Source organism: Ciconia boyciana, chromosome 2 (genome assembly GCF_034638445.1).
Source record: "Ciconia boyciana chromosome 2, ASM3463844v1, whole genome shotgun sequence".
NCBI lineage: Eukaryota > Metazoa > Chordata > Aves > Ciconiiformes > Ciconiidae > Ciconia > Ciconia boyciana.
This window is the reverse complement of record NC_132935.1, coordinates 115,592,595-115,613,915: the sequence shown is the minus strand read 5'-3', so window position 1 is coordinate 115,613,915 and position 21,321 is coordinate 115,592,595. Positions and strand designations below refer to the sequence as shown.

The 21,321-nt window shown below is 44.2% G+C and overlaps 1 protein-coding gene across 1 annotated transcript in view; it reads right to left on the bottom strand.

Moving 5' to 3' along the window:
• EEPD1 (endonuclease/exonuclease/phosphatase family domain containing 1) overlaps positions 1–21,321 on the bottom strand; it is a 65,150-nt gene that overhangs the window by 24,966 nt on the left and 18,863 nt on the right. The window contains exon 2 of the mRNA XM_072851414.1: positions 4,558–4,609. Coding sequence (XP_072707515.1) covers positions 4,558–4,609 — 52 coding nt within the window. The remainder of the gene's footprint in view (positions 1–4,557; positions 4,610–21,321) is intronic.

Below are 21,321 nucleotides of genomic sequence, written 5' to 3'. Positions count from 1 at the left end.
ACTTTCTTTTCACTGACCTCTTGGACGCAGCTCACAGTGCATAAATTTGCCATCACTGGCACAGACAGACCTGGATAGTGAAACCTGTGTTACTTATCCTGATTTTCAAGCTGCAAGTTATCAACTTCAAGAACATCATCCCTGAAGAAAATTACAATTCTCACCCCAACTCCTACCATGCTTCAGCCCACCCAGCGTACCTCTCATGCCAGTGTAGATAGATCACGTCCAACTTCAAGCAGAACAAGCATCACTTTGCAGACGAACTCCACACTTTCACAAACTGCTGAATCAGAGTTATGCGATTTGCATTTCCTGATGAGAAGACAACAAACTGCTCTGTCTTTGGAGCCAAGTGGACAGTCCTTTCTCATCCCCAGTAACAGCAGATGCACTTGCTTATAATACACAAATAGGAAACTAATGGGTTACTGCTGCTTGTTCCCAAAGCAGGCTTACCTTACGAAAAGCTGTCAGGGGGTTACTAAATATAACGTTGTTGTACGGCTTATTTAACTTTCCTCAATAACCTACCTCTGAAGGAGAAATGAGTTCAAGAGCCTGTGTTAACACCTGAAAGGCATAGGGGGAACATTTGACAGAATGCAAAGAATATTTTTATTTTTATTGCAATATGGATGACTCTTCCTGCACATCCTATGGGCACCAAGCACCAACGAGAACAATCGTTTTGGCATACTTGCTGCCCATGGAAAAGGACTATGGATTTAAATGCTAAAACAGCAGCCAGTGTGAAATGTCACCTGGCTAGGCAGTTCAATCTGCTAATTACTTAAACAGATTTATTTTTAAACTATAAAAACAGCATGTTCCTCAGGAGAATTATTTTTTTCCCCTTCCCCAAATAAATACAATTAACACTTGCCAAGTAGAGCTCTTCACCTGCAATTAAGGACTTCCCAAAATTAGACCAAGTAAAGTACTCAGAAACACGCTGGGGCAAGAGTGTCCCTGGGGGTCTCTCCCAGAGCTGTGCTTCTGGAAGAGGAAGAGATGCTTCATACCGGACGCAGCGCCAACAAACCTGCGTGCCCGAGATACTTCTTTCTACAGCCTGAGTGGCCTTGAACCCTTGCGGGGACAAGGCTGTCACAACCACAAGCCCTCCCCTGGCATCTCGCCGTCTGTGTTCGTTTCTGCCCCTGGCAAACGGCAGCAGCACTTCTGAAGCAAAGGCACGCCAGCCATGCAATCCCAGGGCAGCTGGGGCAAGCTCAGCGAGGAGGCAGGGGTAAGCAAACAGACTGATTTGAAGTTTCAAGGTAAGACAAAATGCAGGTAAGCACACGCTTAGTTTTAAGCTGCCAGTGAGACTGCTCACATGGAGTACGTGCTGGAACAGGTCTGATGAGCTACGGCCAAAAGAAACACAAACAAGCCCATCTCTGACCCAGAATTTTCTGCACGTAAAGACTCTTGTTATTCTTACATGACCTGGTCCTGTTTCACCGAGATAAATTATTATTTTCTGGTTCCTTTTAATGACAGCAAGCGTGGTGCTGGGGTCCAGCTCCACAAGCAGCACCCTGCTTCTGCAGTGCTTACAGGTGCACCCCAGAGAAACAAACCAGCTCATCAGCAGCATCCAAGGGTCAGACAAGCTTGTCCCGGGCCAGGACAAGCTGTAATTAAACCCAGTCAACCATCCCTTCTGTCTCGGCAACCCCAGGCATAAATGCAGCCAAGTGTGGTAGATCTTTGGCTTAAAGGGTCATTTTGGCCAAATTTCCCGAAACATTAGGGTGTAGGAAATTAAACAAATAGAGTCTTTGTGTGACACAAAGCTTCTCAAGGTGTGATCAATTTATTTTCAATGGCCAAGGTGGGAAAAACATTTAAAGATAATAAAGTATGTAAGATAGTCAGAATGGCATTAAACCCTTTTGGTGTAAGCAATCAGTAAATAACTGATGTGCAGCTTGTGAAGCACAGCAGCGCTCCACTACACGAGGGCAAAGCTTTCCGCGACATACCCGCAGGGGCTTGCCACCTTCTCAAGACCCCAATGGTTCAAGCAGGTTCTCCCAGCCTGCTCCGACAGCCTGCTGCTTCATGTGCCTTGCCTCCCAGACCGTCATCCCGTTTCAAAATGGTGACAGTAAACTGTGTTTTGCAGTGCCAGATCATTTTCTGATACTGTCTCAAGGCCCTGGTTCTCAAGAGACTCGCTACACATGCGCTTGACTTCAATGTGATTTGATTTAATGGAGCAGCAGCACTAACACTAGTGTGTGCCCCTAAGTCTTTTCAGGGTTCACCAGCGTGCTTCTACTCACTCTGGGTTTCCACACACGTATCAAAAATACGTAACAACACTTTCAAAGCTGAGCATTGAATTTTAGAAATAATAAGGTTACAAAAGTTCAAAACCATCCATGACAGACTAGAAAGTGTCCTATAGGAAAACCCCTTTCAGGTTATCATGTCCATAGCTATCTTAAAGAAAATCCCCTTCAAAAACCAGAAAAATCAATCTTGCAATGAATACTAAAATATTATCATTTAATAATATTCTGTATTCCTGCAATATAATGCAGATAAATAATGATTTACGAATACAAAACCCTGCACGTGTTCTCAAAACCTGACACTGCAAGCAGGCAGGACAAGAGATTTTGTTCTAGTCTACTTCTTTTTCCCTCCTGTCTTTAAAAAATAAAGGCAGTGAATTTCTTTGAACTTACATAATTCCACCCTGTTATTTTGCAGAGGGCTAAACTGGCCTTTAAAATTCTTTAAGCTTGGCATTGTATGAAAGCAGATATCAAATATTCCGAGAGCTCAGTTTAGAAAGATGATTTTTCTGAGGCTGAGCCTTTCTGAAGAGCTTCCTGCAGAGCTCCAGACAGTGCCTCAAACAGCCATTCCCACCAGGCTGAGCTCACTGGCCCTTGCCACGCCGGGCTGTAGGAGGCGTTGGGCCACAGGAAGGTGAGAAGTGTACAGGGTGTGAGGGGCCAGAGAAGCCGACTGCTGCAAACGACAGCAATTTGTGAACGTTAACCTGTTTTGCACAACGAGTGGTTGAGAACCGTGTCTTCTTCGCATGCAAAAAAATACAGTATCACCTGCCTTTTAACAGAAGCCACCTCTTCGGGTCAAAATCTGAGTTCACCAAAGCCAACAAAGAGATGCCCCTCTTGAATTAACTGGGTTTTACATAGGACCTCTGTGAAACGCATCTCCAGTCAGTGGCAAAGCACAAGGCTGAAGCACCTGCTGCTGCTGGATTTCATTTTACCCAGTATTTGTAGAGGACCCAGCAGATGTGGCTGTGGCCGTCTGGCTTTAAGGACCTTCTCCTTCACACAGACAGGATGTGCTCGAGGCAGGAGAAGGCTTCCTCCTTCCTCCCGGAGCCTTGCCAGGTCACTCAGAGGGGCTGCTTGGGTCAGCAGCAGCTCAATGCCTGCCATAAGGCAGCAGTTTTCCCAGCAGGGCTCTGAATCCAGTTCTTTTCTTTGAATCCTGCCAAGTGTCGCATATTTCCATGCTGCCTCCCGGCTGGCTCCTTGGTCTTCTAGATGAAGGAGCTGGTGCAGAAAGTGAAGGGAACCCACTGGTCCCAGCATGGGCACTGGGAGTCCAGTCCTACCCTCCAGGCCAGCAAAATCATAAAACAATAAGAAATACAACATTTGGTTCTTCACGCAGAAGGAAATGATCTATAGGGTACTGCTGTGTTTGCAACACCCTTGGCTGAAGAGCAACACTGGGTTTTATTATTTACGAACCCTCCAGCCTTTCGTGGCTACTGGTTTTGCTGCGGCTCTGCAGGTGGGATCTCAGGCTGCTGAGGCACCGGCGCCTGGGCAAAGCCAACGGGAGGTCTTCGGCGCTGGACCAGGGGGATGCGGCCCCTGAACAGGACCACGCTGCTTGGACGCAGGAAGCCATCGGCTCTGCACAGCTCCTCCTCTCTGCCCCCACACAGCCGAGAACAGGCTGTTTGCAAACCCCACCATCCCTGGGACAGTCGATGGACTCTCAGCTCCCTGGAAGACCAGGCTTAAAGGCAGGTCTATCCCTGCACAGGGCAGACAGGAGGAGAGCTGAGGCTAACAGACACCATGTACTCGGCTGGTGTTGTTAGGGCTGATGTTGAGTAGCTGGCTGCTTTGATCCCTTCATCACTAAATTAAACCACATTTCTGCCAAGGCACCTCCTGCCATTCTCCTGAGCTGGATGTTCCAAAGGGGCTCCTCAGACACTCTCTCTGCTTCAGACATTCATCTTTGTTGGTTCAAATCATCTACTTATCCTAGCTGATAGCAAGGAACTGATTTTGGGAAAGCTAATATGGGCAGGCTAGAGGCATTGCTTACCCCAAGCCCACTGTAAAATCGGAAAACACCAAAAGCATGCGGTCAACTTGGACAAAACGTCACCCCTCTGGCTTCACGTACTATGTAGCTAGGAAGATGTCCTATTTTATGCTGCATGATTTTCCATAAAGTTAGGAAGTGCGACTAACACAGAGGGCTTTAAGAGCTTAAATGTATTATGACGGTTGTATTAGATATCTTTTTAAATACCTTTTCCAGCGCTTCTCTATCGACCAGCTCCTGCACAGCCAAAAGCTTGATACTGTAAGAAAAAAACAGGAAAAAAGAATTAATCACTCCATTGCGAGCATTACAGAAACACAAGTAACAGCAGAACTGAAGCTCTCTTTTTATCTTCTCACTTCACAAAAGAGTCTATAGAGGTACAGATACAAAAAGTGCTCAGGATATAATAAATCAAAGCAAGAGAGAACCAGTGTTACTTAGTTTGCTTTGAATTAGCCGTCCCAAACAGATTTTCTGGTTTCTGACTTAACAGCACATCTGAATTCACCTTACAGAGAAACTGCATTAATCATTACATTTTTAATACCCTAAATTAACACTGAAGGATCTTCTGAACTACAAACACAGAGGAAGACTATAAATATTTCTGTCATTTTTAGTCAGTTTTGTTCTTCAGTATCAACAAGTTTCTATGAGTCCCACGAAAGTCATTCCCAGGGATTTACAATATTATATGTGAGGTACAGTAACTAAGACAACCCAGCTCAAGAAACCTGAGGGAGCTATGAGGGAAATGTGCATAACTGTTTGAAAGTAAGGTACAGAGATAATCCATAATTATTATTCTTGTAATGCCATTTGCTAATCAAACCCAGACTTCTTCACCTACTGAATCTTTTCCAAGTTTACCTCTAGGGGCTAAATCCTGCACACTGAATTTCGTTCACTTCAACAAGATTATGAGAGTTACTCAAGCAGGATTTAGCCCTGTAAGATGGGTAAAATCACAGGTAAATCAAGGTATATAAGAGAACCTTGTACAACATCTATACTTTACTGATCAGTTTAATGAGTATTTACTCAATAGAAATTATCAATCTCATTATTATATTAAATTATCAATCTCATAATTATAAGAAATTATCAAAAACTCAATAGAAATTATCAATCTCATTATTATATTAAATTATCAATCTCATAATTATAAGAAATTATCAAAAACTCAATAGAAATTATCTATCCTCCTTCAACTTCAGTTACTTGCACATGTCCCCGTGTAGTGCAAAAGCCCAATCCTTTCCACACTAAGGAATTTCAGGAAAGACCTTGTTGCATCCCCACCAAGCTGCAGGGCTCACAGGACAGGTATGAACCTGAAAAGTATTGGCAAAGCATCGCCAGGAGGTGGATGGAGGTGATCCTTCCCCTCTGCGCAGCACTGGTGAGGCCACACCTCACACCTCCCCATCCCTGGGTGCTCGCCATCAATGGTCCACAGCAGCTGCCTTGGCCAGAGAGCAGAAGGGATCAACAACACATCCACCTACGGAGCTGGGCATCTTTAGGACAGCATGGTTACGATTCAGCCCACCTAAACTTTAGCTCTCTACATCTTTGGTGCCTAATCGAAGCTAACGGTTAGATTCACTATATGGTCAATGAAATGAGAGAGGAACCTCACTTCCCCAGGGCAGTTCAACCCACCTATCCTGGCATCATCCCCTACGTCCTCCCACAAGGGCAGAAGCTGCTGTCACACTATGCTGCCCCAAGTCAGGCTTGCAGAAAGCTGGCAGCCTTTTTACCCATGGAGTAGACTAGTATTGCAACTCCGACTGCTCGCCTTCCTTACCCAGTCTTAAAACCAGTTGCTTAATATATTATCCTTGGACTCCAGAGGATAATTTCCTTTACCCAGGGATACGAAAACATCTGTGTGGCAGTGGAAGAACCAAATGATGCATATAAATAATGTCTAAATGACTCTCACGACTCTGTAGACAGACACAGCAAAGAGCCAGTATAGTTAAAAGCTCGTATTCAAGACTGTGCGAATAGTCAACATAGAAGTCTGCCAAAGGATATAATTTGCCATGTACTACAAGGAGTTTTATTAGCCTTTCAAAACCTCAGAGCAATGTTGCATAATTCTTGAATGTCCACAGACATCTTATACATTATTTATGTATGTCCATCCTAAAACAGCAGCTGGCAAAACATAGCTTTAGTCCTGTCCTTCTACTGTGTTACAATGCTTTCCACTACAAGTATTCACAGCCTACCCCCTAAACACGAATGTGCTTTCACTTTAATGTACTTCTAGTTTTCAGATGTCTTCAAAGCATCATAAAAAGCCTATATCCAATGAATTATAAAATAGTCCCAGACCATACATTTCCAGTCTGTAGAGGCTATTATTACTAAGACAGAGAGGGTGGAGATGGTTCAGAAAACAACAGGATAATCAGGAAAAAGAAAAAGGTATTCCATTAAAGCCCAACCACTACAGTAGCAGGGGACACATGATTTTCTGTTACCATTTGGTGAACACACTAGGCTGCACGCAAGCATTCAGCTGAACTGGAAGGTACTTGGGGAAAGTACAAAGCCAATACAAGGTATTTTTTAACATAATTTTCCTTGCAATTCAGCCAGCAAGCAAAATAAAGATGGGATGGGCACCAAGCAAAGAAGGCACCTCCATTTAAAAAACCCTGCAATGTTGTGTCCAACCTTGAACTTCAGAAGGAGCCTAGGCTGATGCGTCTTGGAGAACAAAGTCCAGTAACATAGGCAGTAGCAATGCAGGCACAATCAAGACCTGCCTCTGAATTCAGGGCTCACCTCTTAGTTTTGGGTGACCTGCCTCTGTTGCGGTGCATTTCGGAAAAACACAGGATGGGTGAGAGGGAGGTAGTCTAACACGCATGTGGAGGCATCCAGGATGCTCACAGCCAGCTGGGCTGCTGCAAAGATTCCTTCAAGTCCGCATGTACATAGTAAAATCTAACATTTTCCCATTCCCTTCTGCAAGCTGTACAACAGTGTGGGTTTCGTTATGCAAGTTACTTTTGTCTTTTTCCTTTTGAAGCCAGAGACTTTTCAATCACTTTATCATCAAAAGGTAGAATCTATCAATCAAGGCTGCTGATGCTTCTACCAATTGACTGATTTATTTCTAGAATGTTAATTATGGATTATCTGACACTCAACAACTGCAGAAGAAAGACGTAGACTGCCCCAAATGCAAGTACTGTTTTCATCAGAGATCATCATCTTAGTGTACAAACCTACCCTCCTTCCCATTTACACTAGTAAAGCCCCACAAAACTCCTTCAACTGGTATGCTTTTATTTAAAACAAAGTATACTGAGTTACACAGAAGCAAGTAATAAAACAGGGAGCAGGAATCTTTTTACTTTATCTCATTGTATTTACAGGGATGTCTTGTTCAGAGGTGAAGAACCCATACAAAACGTTTACATCCTACAGAGATACTGCCTATGCAGGGCTGAATGCAAATTCAATGTTGTTACATGACTTGCAACAACATTGTTTGACTCTTGGTGAGAAAAAAGACTTCCCTCTACTGTTATAAATTTACAGAGATCAGTGTTTGCCCAGTACTTTACTCTTTGCTCCTCAGGCGACACCAGTTATTTTTTCTGGGTCAAAAGGAGTCAGCAAATGCAAATATCAGCCTTCATACAACCAGCTGCAAGACGCTTCTTTCCTTGAAGCACCACCAGGGATGCTGTCTCTGCCCACTGGATTACAGTCCACTACCTGGAAAATTTCTCCTCATAGCCAGTTATTTACTGCTATTTCTTCTAGCAATTCCAAGCAACATCAGTATGTGCTACTTTATGCAATGTCGGCTTGGAAATGTAGCTTCTTTCAAGGCTGCTGCTTTGGGGGTTTGATGCTTTGAAAAGAAATCATGCTTATTTAGGCACTGCATCAGCAATCCTACAAACACTGAAAGCAGCTCATAACTACATATGCTGTTTGTAGCTTATGTGTTCGCCAAGGATTTCAGAGTAGATGGGAATATAATCAGTAACTGAGGGGCAGGGGGGAAATCTCTAATAAAGCAGAAATGCAAAGAGAGTTACCAAAAGCCAATGCTGAAGCCCAAGCTCTTGCTGTCTACAATGCAACACTTAAGTACTCTGTTTATATACTGTGGAGTCCTTTCTTTCATCCTCACCTGCAGTATGCAAACACTAACTCTGAATAAAGTTGTAGAAAAATCATATTTCCTGAAGAAACCTTTCGGTTCTTGGAGCACCTGCTCTAATCTACCAGCTTTAAAGTCAGAAACCTGTAATGCAAGTAACACTACTGACTTGATGAAAATGTCCCTGCTTGTTTCTGAAACCCTATTAAAAATACTCACTGACTTAATTACTTACACAATCTGTTTAAGCAAAGCTATTGGAATTAATATCCTGACGCCCCAGGCACACTCAAAATACCTGAAAACATGCAGCGATCAGGATGAAGGACTCTCCTCCAGCAGTAAAAATATGCAAACATGATGTGCTGTCAAGGAAACACGACCCCCTCTTTTTTTGGCCACGGGTGACGCACGGCATTCTCCTCTAAGGGAATTCCTTTTGGTTTCCAGAAGATTAGTCACAGTGCTGAGCAAATGCCTATAGTTACAGCACATTTCTACTCCTCAGGGTAGCATTGCAATCCTTTCCTCTAAGTCTTCTTACTTAAAAACATGTAGCATTGGGTTCCTCTCTCTAATCCCACGTACCCAGGAATAATGTAAGCCTTTTTAGCAACCTTTTGCCATACTGCAAACTTGCTGATAAGTCCCTTGCTGGTTGGTGCATTCCTATTCACCATGAGCCATCATCGCGTTTTATTTGCATTGAGCTTCACTTCCCAGCTTGAGTTCGCATTGCCCACAAAATCCCATCTGCTCTTGCAATAGGGGATGCCAGGGCCTTCCTAAGAACCACCAGAAGATCATCTGCCTGCAAACCAGCGAACCTATGGCTCTGCAGCAAGGCAGATGGAATACACAGAAACCGCCGTGCAAGGCAGATCCAAGATCCATCCATGCAAGAATGCACCTGAGGTCTTCACCTGAGGAAGAGAAGCTGCTTCCTCCAAAACCAGCTTGAAGGGTGCTCTAGTATAGGGGTAAAGAGGATTTAGGATTACAGCCAGCTTCTGGACCATTCCTGCACAGCACTAGAATTGCAGCCATTACGGACACAGGTCACTTGGCTGCCACTATCAAGGGAGAAGGTCTCCAGAGCAGAGCCCTGCATCAACAAGCACAGCGACCTGCATCTGCTGAGCCGACCCCAGAGCGGAGCTGAGGTTTCCATTCAGTGCAGAACCTGGTAATTTTGAGAAAAAGGGAGAGGAGCAAGTGAGGAAAATGTGAAGCATTAAGTTCAGTGATCAGAGAGTCAGCGAAGCATTTAAGCAAACACTTGGCCTCACGCCGGCATCCTACAGAAGCTGCTAGGTGCTGTGATGCAGGGCGGCTGCGAAGGCAGCCTAACGCAAGACCCGGCTGGAAGCTGGCACTCCCAGCGCCTGCACCTTAGCTCTCCGTGCCTTGGTAGCCTGCAAACAGCTGGTGCAGTCTCAGTCTCCAGGCATGCCAGCACAGCTGGATTTCCTACCGCTTTGCTTTTCCTTCCCAGCAGCCAGCCTCCCTCCTCAGCCTGGAAGAACAGAGCTCCCCGGACAGCCGGCACGGCCAGTCTCCTACCTGCGGGCTGGTACGACACGTGGCTCATCATCACTGACCCTGGGTTTGTCATCCAGCAGCAATGTGAACTGAGGACTGGTCTCAATTTGCTCTGCAAGCTTATACATCTTTGCTCGGGGCCTGAGTTTTTCCAAAAACCTCATGCTTTCTATTAGTCAGTGCATAAGCCTGACTAAAGTTAACAACATCAAGAAATGCCATTTGACTTCTCTTAGTCTTCTGGCTCCTTCTTCAGCATACAGCTGTACCGAATCATGCTTCAGTTAGACTCACAGACATTATTATAAATAGCCTGCGCAAAACCCACTCAACTCCAAACCGTTATTTTGAGCATCATTAAATCGTTCCCTCCTCCCTCCCTTTCAGTCCATAAACGTTTCCCCTTTGTTCTTGAGATAAGATTCCATAGCCATGTTATGGCCCATGGTGACGTTTTATGGATGACTTACATATCCAAGAGTGGAGCATGGATGCATGTAACAGAAGTGTCCCCAACTCACAGTGGGGTTAATAACACAAAAGAAGAGGACAAGACCCCTTGGGTCATCAAATTTGTATGCTAAAATTGTATTTGCGTATCTACACAAACTGACCTCACTCATGAATCAGTTCTGCTCTACAAGATGGGCATGAAACATGAGAGCTGGAAGAAAAAAAGCCAAAAAAAAATGCAGCTGAGTTGTGCTAATGACCCTTGCTACCTGCGAGAGAGCGCTCCCCATCATCCACCCACTCTCCCCACGCCTGACCTCAGTCCCCAGCTCCCCTACCGCAAAGGCACGCTCCGTTTCATCACCATTCACATCGCAGCCCGCAGCCCCAGTTTCTCCTTTGGCGTTTGCCAGATGACAGGGTGAGTAACGATAAGGATGGGGAAGCGGCCGTCGCGGGTATGTGTTCACTGCGAGGGCTGTGGCACGTCCCCGCTGCAGCCAGCTGTCGACAGTCTCACATTAAGGGCTGTGATTGATTAACTGTTTTCTAATTGTTTTAAGCGCAGGCAGAAGCTTAGGCACCAAGCATGTGCTGCTTTGGGGAGTACATGGAGAGTGGGGAAAGATAACAGCCAAAAAGTGACAAACACAGAAAAACATATATCTTGCTGCTTAAGCCAATGGGGGAGGGGGGGGGGGGGAAGGGAGGTGTTTGCAGTGGGGGTTTTTGTGGGTTTTGGGGGTTTTTTTTGTTTGGTTGTTTGTTTTAAATATAGAGCTGCTGCCAACATATTTGGAAGTCCAATATAGTCCCTTGCTGCTAATGTCTAATGAGACCCAAGGCTTGGTTTCTTGACTCTGCCCGCCCTGGTGATGATTACCTTGCACAAAGGCAGGTGAAAGAATGGCGGGCTCCTACGGGCAGCATGGCAGACTATGCTTAACATGGTGAGATGACCGAGGAGCAAGTCTCTGAGCACTGACTTGAGATCCAGCTCTGGGGGCCTGCAGAGCCATCTGTGCTGCTCCCTCCTCGGGGCTGCCCACACCGACCGGGGCAATGGGCGACCTAAATGGGGTGCCTCTACAGTGAAGAAGTAACCATTAAGACGTACGTGAATGCATGCACCGTGAAAAACCATATCATTTTTGCCAGCATATCCCATTTACAAAGCTGTCTTTCACCCCAAGACCCTGTTCACTCAAACTCCAGTAAAAACAAAAGCAGACGGAAGAAAGGAAAAAAGCACGCTTAATGACTTTCAGCCTCATAAACTTCCTCTGTCTACCCCTACGAAGTCTGACAAGGAAATAAAATTGGTTTCTCCTTTTCCACTAAAAGCATCGCGTCTTCTCAATCACTCCTTAAATGGAAGGAAAAATCGCGTCCGCTGCCACGTCTTAACGGCTGCTGGAAGCCACCAGAGAGCTTATGAAGTAAGCTGACAGGCTTGGATGGGAATACCATGCCATATTGCTTTGGGACTAGCTGCCAGCTAATGACACAACAAAATGATTTGGTAGATTCTCAGGAAAAATATATGTACAGTAAGTAGAAATTAGGATAAAACCACAGAGCTGCAATTCCTTTAAAAAATATATATATATTTATATTTACTTTATATATATCTATATTCTAGCATAGTATGTATTTACATAAATACATAATATATACTTATATATTAAATAGCTATTATAAATTTATATATAATTTTATAAACATATTTTTAATATATATATGTAAATTTATTTAGGGCTATTTTTTTTAACAGTTTCATAGTTCAGATGAAAGCAGCTGTTCTTTGATGTCTAGCCATCATCGATTCGCCTGCAGAATGGTTTGAAACCAAAAAGCAGATGAAGGCTCCGCAGCTGGGAAGGGAACCAGGAATAAATGGAAGGAGCAGAGAAGTTGAAATCCATCAAGCAAATCGGCGGTGCAGCGGAGGCCAGACAAACACTGTTCCCCCGATGTTTGCATTCGCGGATCCTATTACATTATGTGAGTGAGTGGAGTATTTGTCGTGGGGAGAAAGGAAACTGTAATGGAACTAAAAGGGGGAAAACATGAATTATGGATCATTACTACTGAGAGTTGAAGGGGGTAAACAGCAGCATTACCCAAGCTAACAGGCAGGAGGCAACTGAAATAGTTCACTCCTTTCTTTTTCCATTTCAGTGGTTCCCTGGCTCCAGGGAAGCTCTCTCAATCCTCTCTTGCACACAGTTCTCCCCTTGCTATTCTCTTTCCTACACCTGGGGCAAAGCCATCATTTTGCAGGCCCTGCGAACTTTGCTTCGAGAGTGTGATTTATGTTCGAGTGATGCTGTGGTTTTGGCACAGCTATATCATTGCAGGAATAGAACAATGATTCATAAACCCTGGACTCTGTGTATTCCCAATGCGTGAGTGCAAAAAGGGAGGTTGCAAGAACAGCGGACTTCTTCCTAGCACTCTGGAAAGAAGTAAGACATGCTCACCAAATGACCCAAACCACAACCAGCAGAAAGCAGAAAGCATGAATGCCCACTTATAACGAGACCTGGAAGCCTTACTGACCTCCTCCTTGGGAACACCCATCCCAAGCTCTCTCCAAAGGGATGAAATCCATGCTGCTGTGCATACGGACATTTCCTATGTCAGTAAGCAGAGCAGGTCGTGCACAGTGACGTTAAGAGAGGAGCTGATCAAAACTCCCAGACTCTCTGTGACTTTACAGAAAGATCATTCTTTTTTTGTCCACCTACCCAGAAAAGGTATCTCCTGAGTTGTGAGGCACTGATGCTCAACAGGACACTTCTGCAAATTCTGGGGGTTTCTATCATAGAGAGGATTAAGAGCAGCAGGGGAGCATCCTATTTACCTCCTCCTCCACATAAAGGATCATGTCTCAGGCCTAATTCCTTCCTTTTTCAGGTAAGGGGAAGGAGACTGGACATCACCTACTGATTTCCACTTGCATAAAGTCTCCCTTTCTGAAGATTCCCTCAAACTTTTAAACCAGAGGAAGTGCAGAAGGAGCATCCTTTGGCGTGCATGCAGCATGCGTGTGCACATAAATACTCTCCTTTCATTCATTATTATGTTCATACAGATTTGCTACCCCATCTCAATTTGGGGTGCAGAGTACTGAAGACACGAGCCCAGAGCTAACAGCACCTTCTAGAAACACTGTGTTTGCTAAGTTATAGGCCATCCCGTGGCCTTTTCTTTTGCCATGCTCTTATTCTTCTTTCCTATCCTTCTCCAACTCTCTCTCTGCAAACTGGTGCAATGACAACAGCAGTTAGAAAAGTAAGCATCATGGAAGACTTCCAAGGTCCTCGGAAGAAATGCTGGTTATTAAGGGCTGAGATAGATTGCACTCGATTGAACAGAACCAAAGCCGATTCCTGAGAGCCAAAGGTTAATTAGACAAATGGCTCAAAAGGATCAATCTGTTCTAACTCATTATTTGTTGATTATTTTTATATTTTAAAAGAGTTTAAAATAGACTAGGCAGCTAAAAATAACCCCCAAATTCCCAAACGCATGAGATAAAACCACAGAAGGCCCGAGACTGCCAGGAACATAATGATTACAGAGTAGTAGCCTAATGAATAAAGGACAAGCAAATCAAATACCTGTATTAAACTACATTGAATGCAGCAATCTTGTCTGCATATATCTACTAAGCGGGACCAGGTACAGACGGTGGCAATGCAGCTTAACTTCCAACATCATTCAAAACTCGGGGTGACAATCCAGGAGGCTTCTCTTGTCACCACTTCCACCTACTCCTTCACTGATTACTCCTGTGCCCAACACTTCACTACATGATGATTCAGGAAGAGTAAGAGAATACTATTGCAAGGGGGGGGGGTGGTGGAAATAATCTGATGACAGTCATATTTACTCACAAAACACACACGTGTTGTTTCAATTCACTTCTGACAGACAACAAACCAAAACCAGTTGCCTGTATTAAAAAAAGAGGAGAGCTGGCTTTTAGTTTAATTTATATTGTGATAAAATGTATTTCCCTTCTTCCATATTGAATTTCTTACTATATTTAGCTAAGAGTGTCTAATATATCTAATAATGTCTCCCTTCAAACCGCTTCACCTTAATGTCCAGTGGTTTTGAAATTAGGGAAAATGCTCTGTATAATGTTCGCAGTCTTAGGATTTTTTTTTTTATTTTTCAAAGGATGCCTGTTTCCTTATAACTCTGCAGGAAGACAGAGGCTCACAAAGAGTGTCGTGTTTGCAGCAACATTGATTTCTTCAGAATCATTAAAACTGGACACAGGCAAGTTATTTAACTTGCTCTGAATTATTCAAATCCGTCCAACAAGGGAGGAGACCAAGACTGAAAACAAAAATTTAGAAGCTCATAAAAATCAAAGGTGACTTAGAGCTTCCAAATATAGGCATTATGTTATAGTGTAAGTGGTCTCTGGCATTTGGCTCTTTTTCCGGATTTTCTGAATCATTCTCTGCTGGGGTAGAGCTTCTTAGTTCCAGAAATGGCACCTTCTCCAATCCAACCCTGCCCTACTGCAGCAATGGAAAAACTGAGTAGCCCTTAATTAAATTAAATGGGCATGTTTGGGAAAGGGCACACCACCATGCTATCGTTCTGCCACGAAGAACAAAGCTACCAATAAAATTATGGGGGCTTGGGATGCAAAGCGATTAATAGGGACTCTACTTGAAGAATTTACCTCTGTGTCCCTGCAAAACAGACTTGAACTTGGGAAGCAATAAAATGCGATTTGAAATAGTTTGCATCCCCTTTCTCCATCAGGTATGTGAACCATATGCTATCAAGCTCTTATGTGAAAGCTCCTCATGTCCCTTTATTCGTTCTCAGAAACTTAATGCAATATTACCTTGTCATACATGCACATCCTCCTCTCAGAGAAATGGGTTTGCCCAGTTAAAAACCTTACAAAGGAATACAACGGAAGCCAGTTCGTTTTGTTAAATAGAGGCCCAAGAACAAAGCTGCAGTTTGGTGGCTGGAGAACCACAATCAGCTGGTGGCATCTGAGTGCCAGTAAAATTTAGCCTGGCATTATGCAAAGAGTGTTGAAGCTTCCTGGCTGAATCTGGATACAGAACTTCAAAGTCTTTTGTAGTATGCTCTTAACAAAGAGATTGACCCTCAAAAGTTGGCTCCTACTTTGAAGAGGCTGGCGGAGCGCCACAGCAATTGTGCATTTCATATGAGCATCTTCTGCAGAAGACTTCATGCCAAAGTGGAACTGTTTATACAGTGGACGAGGCCAAACGCCGGGGATTAAAATAGGAGAATGTACACAAGAGGTGCTCGGAGAGACGCTATGAAATCGCTGAGGCAGTGCAACAAGGGGAAAGGAGTGCTACAGAAATAAAGAGCAGTGCTTTGGTCAAGCGTACTTTTCTCTACGGCTCTTTCACAAGCAGCTTATGTTGTCTTACAAATTCAAAGACATTTCAACATAAAGGACAAAATGAAGTGCATCATTACAACAGGTAGAGAATAAAGCAGAAACTGTATTAGCAGGCAGCCCGTATGTTTTAAGGGCTTCCCACTGTGTGGCTAAAAGCCAGCCCAACCATGTTTCTAGAGTGGAAGCTGGTGACAAGACCTTGATGCTGCAGTGCCCTGCAAGAGCAAGGGGCAGGCGTCAAAGGGCGAAGAAAAGACTTTGCCAAGGTGACTGAGGCCTCGTCACCAGGAGGCGGGAGAAAAGGGGGGTTTGACAAGATAACATTCCTGCATTACTACTCTGGCAAAAGTCTTCAGCGCAGGCCTAGCCTAACACTATCAAGTTTGCACGTCAACAGAGCTGAGCGTGTCAGTCAGCACAGCCATCTACTGCACCACGAACAGGAATGGTGGCAGGATCCACGGCCAACAACTGGGTCATTCTCTTTATAGCATCTATACCATATGGTGGAGGAAAAGCCACAGGAGATGAGACTTCCTCAAAACTGTCACTTGGCTAGCCCACTTAAAGATTACAGAAAATAGAACAATTTGGTACCCAAGCTTTGAAGGAATGTGAACATACATCCATCCTCCTAAAACTGAGGTCAATTGCACATTCCAAAATGTGAAGTAAAGAAATGGAAAACTGTGAAAAGAAGCAGGCCAGAGGGAGCAGAGGCAGAAAACCTGAGTTTCGCATACCGGTGAAGATGGCACTCCTCCGTCTTGCATGCACCCACGCCTTTAACTGTCAGAAACACCACTGAAGACAACTGAGTAAGGCTACTCACAAGTGGAGTTGATGTCAAGCCATAAAGAATTTTGGTTTTGCTGATGCTACACTCTTAGGTCACTGGAAATGCAAAGAATATTGTAGTCAGAAAATAACAATTGCCCAATACTGAGGTCACGTCTGCAAGAACCCACAGAAAGCACAAATCAGATAAGAAAACCACCTCTCATGTAAGTGTAAGAAGTTAAAAGCCTCCTTTCCAAGAGCTAATTACAAAAGTATCCTACCAGCTTCATCTACAACATCACATGATACTGCATTAGAATAGGGAATTTAGCTTATGGGGCATTTGGAGTGCTATTTATATAACTTTAACCCAAATAGCAGACTAGACAGTCTTTCTATCAGTCCAGTTGTTTTTTACTTTAATAATGACTTTGAAGTGTGATAGCGGCTACACAAAGCTTAAGCCTCTGGTTAGCCAAAAACCACAACCTCATATAACCTTTGCTCTGAGCAGAGTAACACAGAAAGGTTTTGATTTAAACCTCCATGGGATGCATCACATAGCTGCAACTCTAATCCGGGAGAGAATGTAATCCTTCCTCAGTTCTCAAAGTCAGAAAAACTGGCTGAGTCGGCACTCTCTGAGCCAACTGCTGTCCTCGAACCAGCCTCTGCTCTGTTTGCTGGCAGAGTTTTCCAGCAGAGCTATAGCAGAAGGGACAGAGTCTAAGCAGAAGGGACAGGCCACTCAAAAAGAAAGTATGCAACATAGACGTATAGCAGAACAGACTACAGCCTGCTACCATTCACTTTTTCTACTGCATCCCTGAAAATTCCTGGAGACTGTGTGTGGTAAAGAGAAGAATCCATCAACCAGATCCCAGGTATCTGTCTCCAGGAGCCCTACAGAACCACAAACACAGGAACGTTGGTCAAAAGAGACTGTCTGATGCATCAACCCCTTCAACATGGGACTATCATGAGGTCAGCTGTGGCTTCACCCAGCTGAGTCTTTGAAATCTCCAAAACTCTAAGACTCCATGGCCTTGAGATAACTTCTTCCAGTGCTGCACCAACTTCTGAGTGAGGAAGCTTCTTCTAGCGCCTGTTCTGAAGACCCCAAAGCAGCCAATTGCCCACTTGTACTAAAGCGAGGGGTTATTTTACCTGCAGTGCTGGGATTCTGGTTGCACTTCATAAGGCTTCTGTTGACCCATCCGAGTTTCTCTAGGATCTTCTGGATTGAAGGGCTACCATCTGCCATGGCAGCCACTCCCCCAAATTATGTACTGTTACAGTGCATAACAACTTCTTACCCATCATAAAGGATCATTACCCCGGGTAGCAAATGCATTCTACCACAATGGTCTTTGTTGACATAGGAATAGGTTTATCTGACTGGACAGATGGGTCAAGTAATGTTTTTTTTTCCCCCTCCCCAACAATGGCTTGTGCCAGGCTCTTCAGAAGACAGAGCGAGACACATAGTAAAGAAGCCAAACAGCTTCTCTGCTTTTCCCCCTGCTCTCATCTCACCTAACGGCATGTCACCACTGTCCATATAATTGTCTCACTTGGTGGTTCCCAAGCTTTCTGAGCTGCGAGCTGCTGTCAAGATTGAAGCTGCTCTTCATGGAAGATTACACGCTGTTGTGAAACTTTTGACCAAAAGACACTACAGAAGGGATGTCTCACCCACCATGAAACCAGTCACGTCAGTCACAGCACAGGAATGGGAGAGGCGGGGGGAAACTAATCCTTTATTTGAGCTTCTGCTGAGCTCCTAACCAGCATGGCATTTTCTGGCATGGGCTTAATTAATGTGCCATGTTAACAACTCCCTTGAAGCAGGCATAGCAGAAGGTTTTCTCCTTGTTCTAATATGTACTTAGAAAATAGCACAGTTAGTTATTTTACATTAACTTATCACAGTAGCCTTTTTGTTCTAGTACCTCATGACTTTGAGATAAGAATGAACCTCATCAGTTAAGGAACCTCATTAAAATGACATTTCTTCTAGAGAAGAGAAGAAACCTGAAGTTTATATCATGGAAGATATCACTGAAAGCTTTAAATTGTGGAATAACAAGTTTCAAATCAAGAGTGTCATATGGGTACATACACAGAAGCTTATGTGGCTAGCAATAATGGGTGCTGTTACAAAGGCAGATTAAACATCTTTCAATTAATGACTGCAAAAAAGCCTCTGTACAACGGGACGCAGTAAATGCTTCCCTGAAGCTGAGTACTGTACACAGGACCAAGTTGTGACTTTCCCACTTATTTATAACAAATACAACCATTGCATTTGTCAGAATAATAAACTAAAAAAAAAAAAAAAAAAAGGAAAAAGAAATGCGCTGCAGTGTCAGTCTCCCAAGTGCTCCGACCTGATAAGGTATTACATGGCGTGCCTGGACCTCCCCAGGTCCAGGTCAGCAGCATCCCGCTGAAACGCAACAGCACTGCCCAGGCACCCTGCTCCCAGCGCTGGCACCACAACCATGCCAGCCGCATCCACCCTCCCGGGACGGCCACATGGCAGAGCTTCTTCTCCCCTGACAGGCAGCAGCGCTGACCAGACACCAGAGGTGACCACCTGGTAGACCTCTCCCCACGCCACGTCCCCACCATAGCAGCTCTCCTGCCTGCGTATTTTAAAGTTGGGGTCTTCGTACACTACTCCCTGTGGACCTCCACATGCTTTACAAAGGTGGCAAGAAGCACTGCTCCCAACACATACAGCCAGGGCATAGTCTGGCTTTCTCTTGCAACTGCAGATAAAGTGGTTTGAGCAGTCACTGCTCCTGTTCAACAAGCCGCATTCGGCAGCTGTTTAAGTGAAGCCAATTTACTTGGCAGACAAGAAACTCCCAGATTAACCTGGATCAGCTCTGGGTGCTGAGAAAGAGTAACGAGCAGCTAGTGGGAGGATCTCACTGCTTCTGAAGCAGCAATGAGCATACGCCTGAAGCTGCAGAGGAGTGACGACACTTGTCCAACATCATGTCAGAGATGGAGATGGGACAAAGCCATGGTGGCTACAGTCCCAGGCCATAGCTTTGTTCTCTTAGACCACCTCACTTTTTAATGCCTCATTTAGACATTTTACAGTGCATGAAAGCATATGCATTATAGAAGTGATAATTGTATAGTGTACATGGCTCCTACTTCAGATTTAAGGAAAGCATTAATGCATTATTCATTACTTCAGCATTTACTTTTTGTGGTTTGGATCATTGCTCTAACTTTTATAGTTGCCCCCCCACCTTTTTTTTTCTTATTTGGCCAAATAGTTCCTAGCTATAATTTTGATTACAATTTGCAAACGCTGGTTTGTGGAGGATTAATTATGGTGCTGAAGGCAGGGGAAAAACCTGGTGGATGACCAGTGCTAGTTTAGAAGCGCAGGACAGCAACGGGAAGCATCATGGTATTCTTCTCAGCAAGACTCGGTCAAGCAGCAGAAGTTTTAGGCTGCCTCTTTCTCAAAGTGCAACAAGTAAGTCCCCAATCACTGAACAGCTACAGCTTAGTCTTAAAAGGCTGTATGCTATTTTAAAAAAATTAAAATAAATAAAAAATCGAACCAAAAGCCAAGCACCTAAGGAATCACACAGGCTGAGAGGACGGAAAGGGACATTAATTTAATTAGACAGTCCTCATTAAACACAGATGCCTGCAAACTGCCACAACTGTCACAGTATACAGCCAGCCCACGGGTACGTAACCAGTTACTATAGAAAGTTATAGAAATGACCATTACATAAATTGCAGAGGGCTGTATCTATGGCGGAATTTTCTTTAACCAGCCTGCTAGTATCCACTAAGCTCTAAAGCAAGGTTTAAGGTCTAAAGCAAGGAGGACTTGCCATACCTGCTTCACCAGATGCGTAACGGGACAATAAACATGATTGTGGTGTGTCAGCTCTGTCACCAAAGGTTTTCCTTGAGAGAGGACACAGGTAAACTTAAAAGCGAAACCCCAAATCCTTCAAATTTTAAAAGGCTGTGAGCTTGTCGGGGATTTAATAAAAAAAAAGAAAAATAAAATAAATATTTTTAAAGCCTTTCAAAGAGCTGTGAAAAGGAGATTTTGTTAAACACCTGATTCTCACTATCTTCTTATTTGTGCTAGATAGCGTGAGTAGGGCGAAGATTTAAGGTGCTTTGCGTGTGAGTGGATGCAGCCTGCCGCGAGCTGCGGGCAGCGTGAACTCCCTGAACTGAAGTAACCCTGCGCAGGCAGGGATCCAGCCAGACGTCTTAGGGGTTACTAGGATTCACGTTCAAAGAGGAGAAACACTGACTCTCTAAGAAAAATAAAAATTGCCAAAGGCAGATGTCTCCACGTGCTTAAATTCAGTCGGATATTATGTGGTTGGGATTGCGTTGCCACAGGGTTTAATAAGAGGAAGTTCTCTTATCTCTCTTGGTTAGGCAAAAAAAAAAAAAAATGCCCTTTTTGCTTTACAGAGGAAAGAGAAAAATAGCACCCACCACACAGCCACAGCCTCTGTGCTAGCGTGTGCGTGTGGGGAGTTCCTGACGTTACGCAAGTCCCAGCAGTGTAAGAAAGGTTAATAGGGTTTATTGGACTTCTAATAGGGGATAACTCTAGCATTAGTTTCGC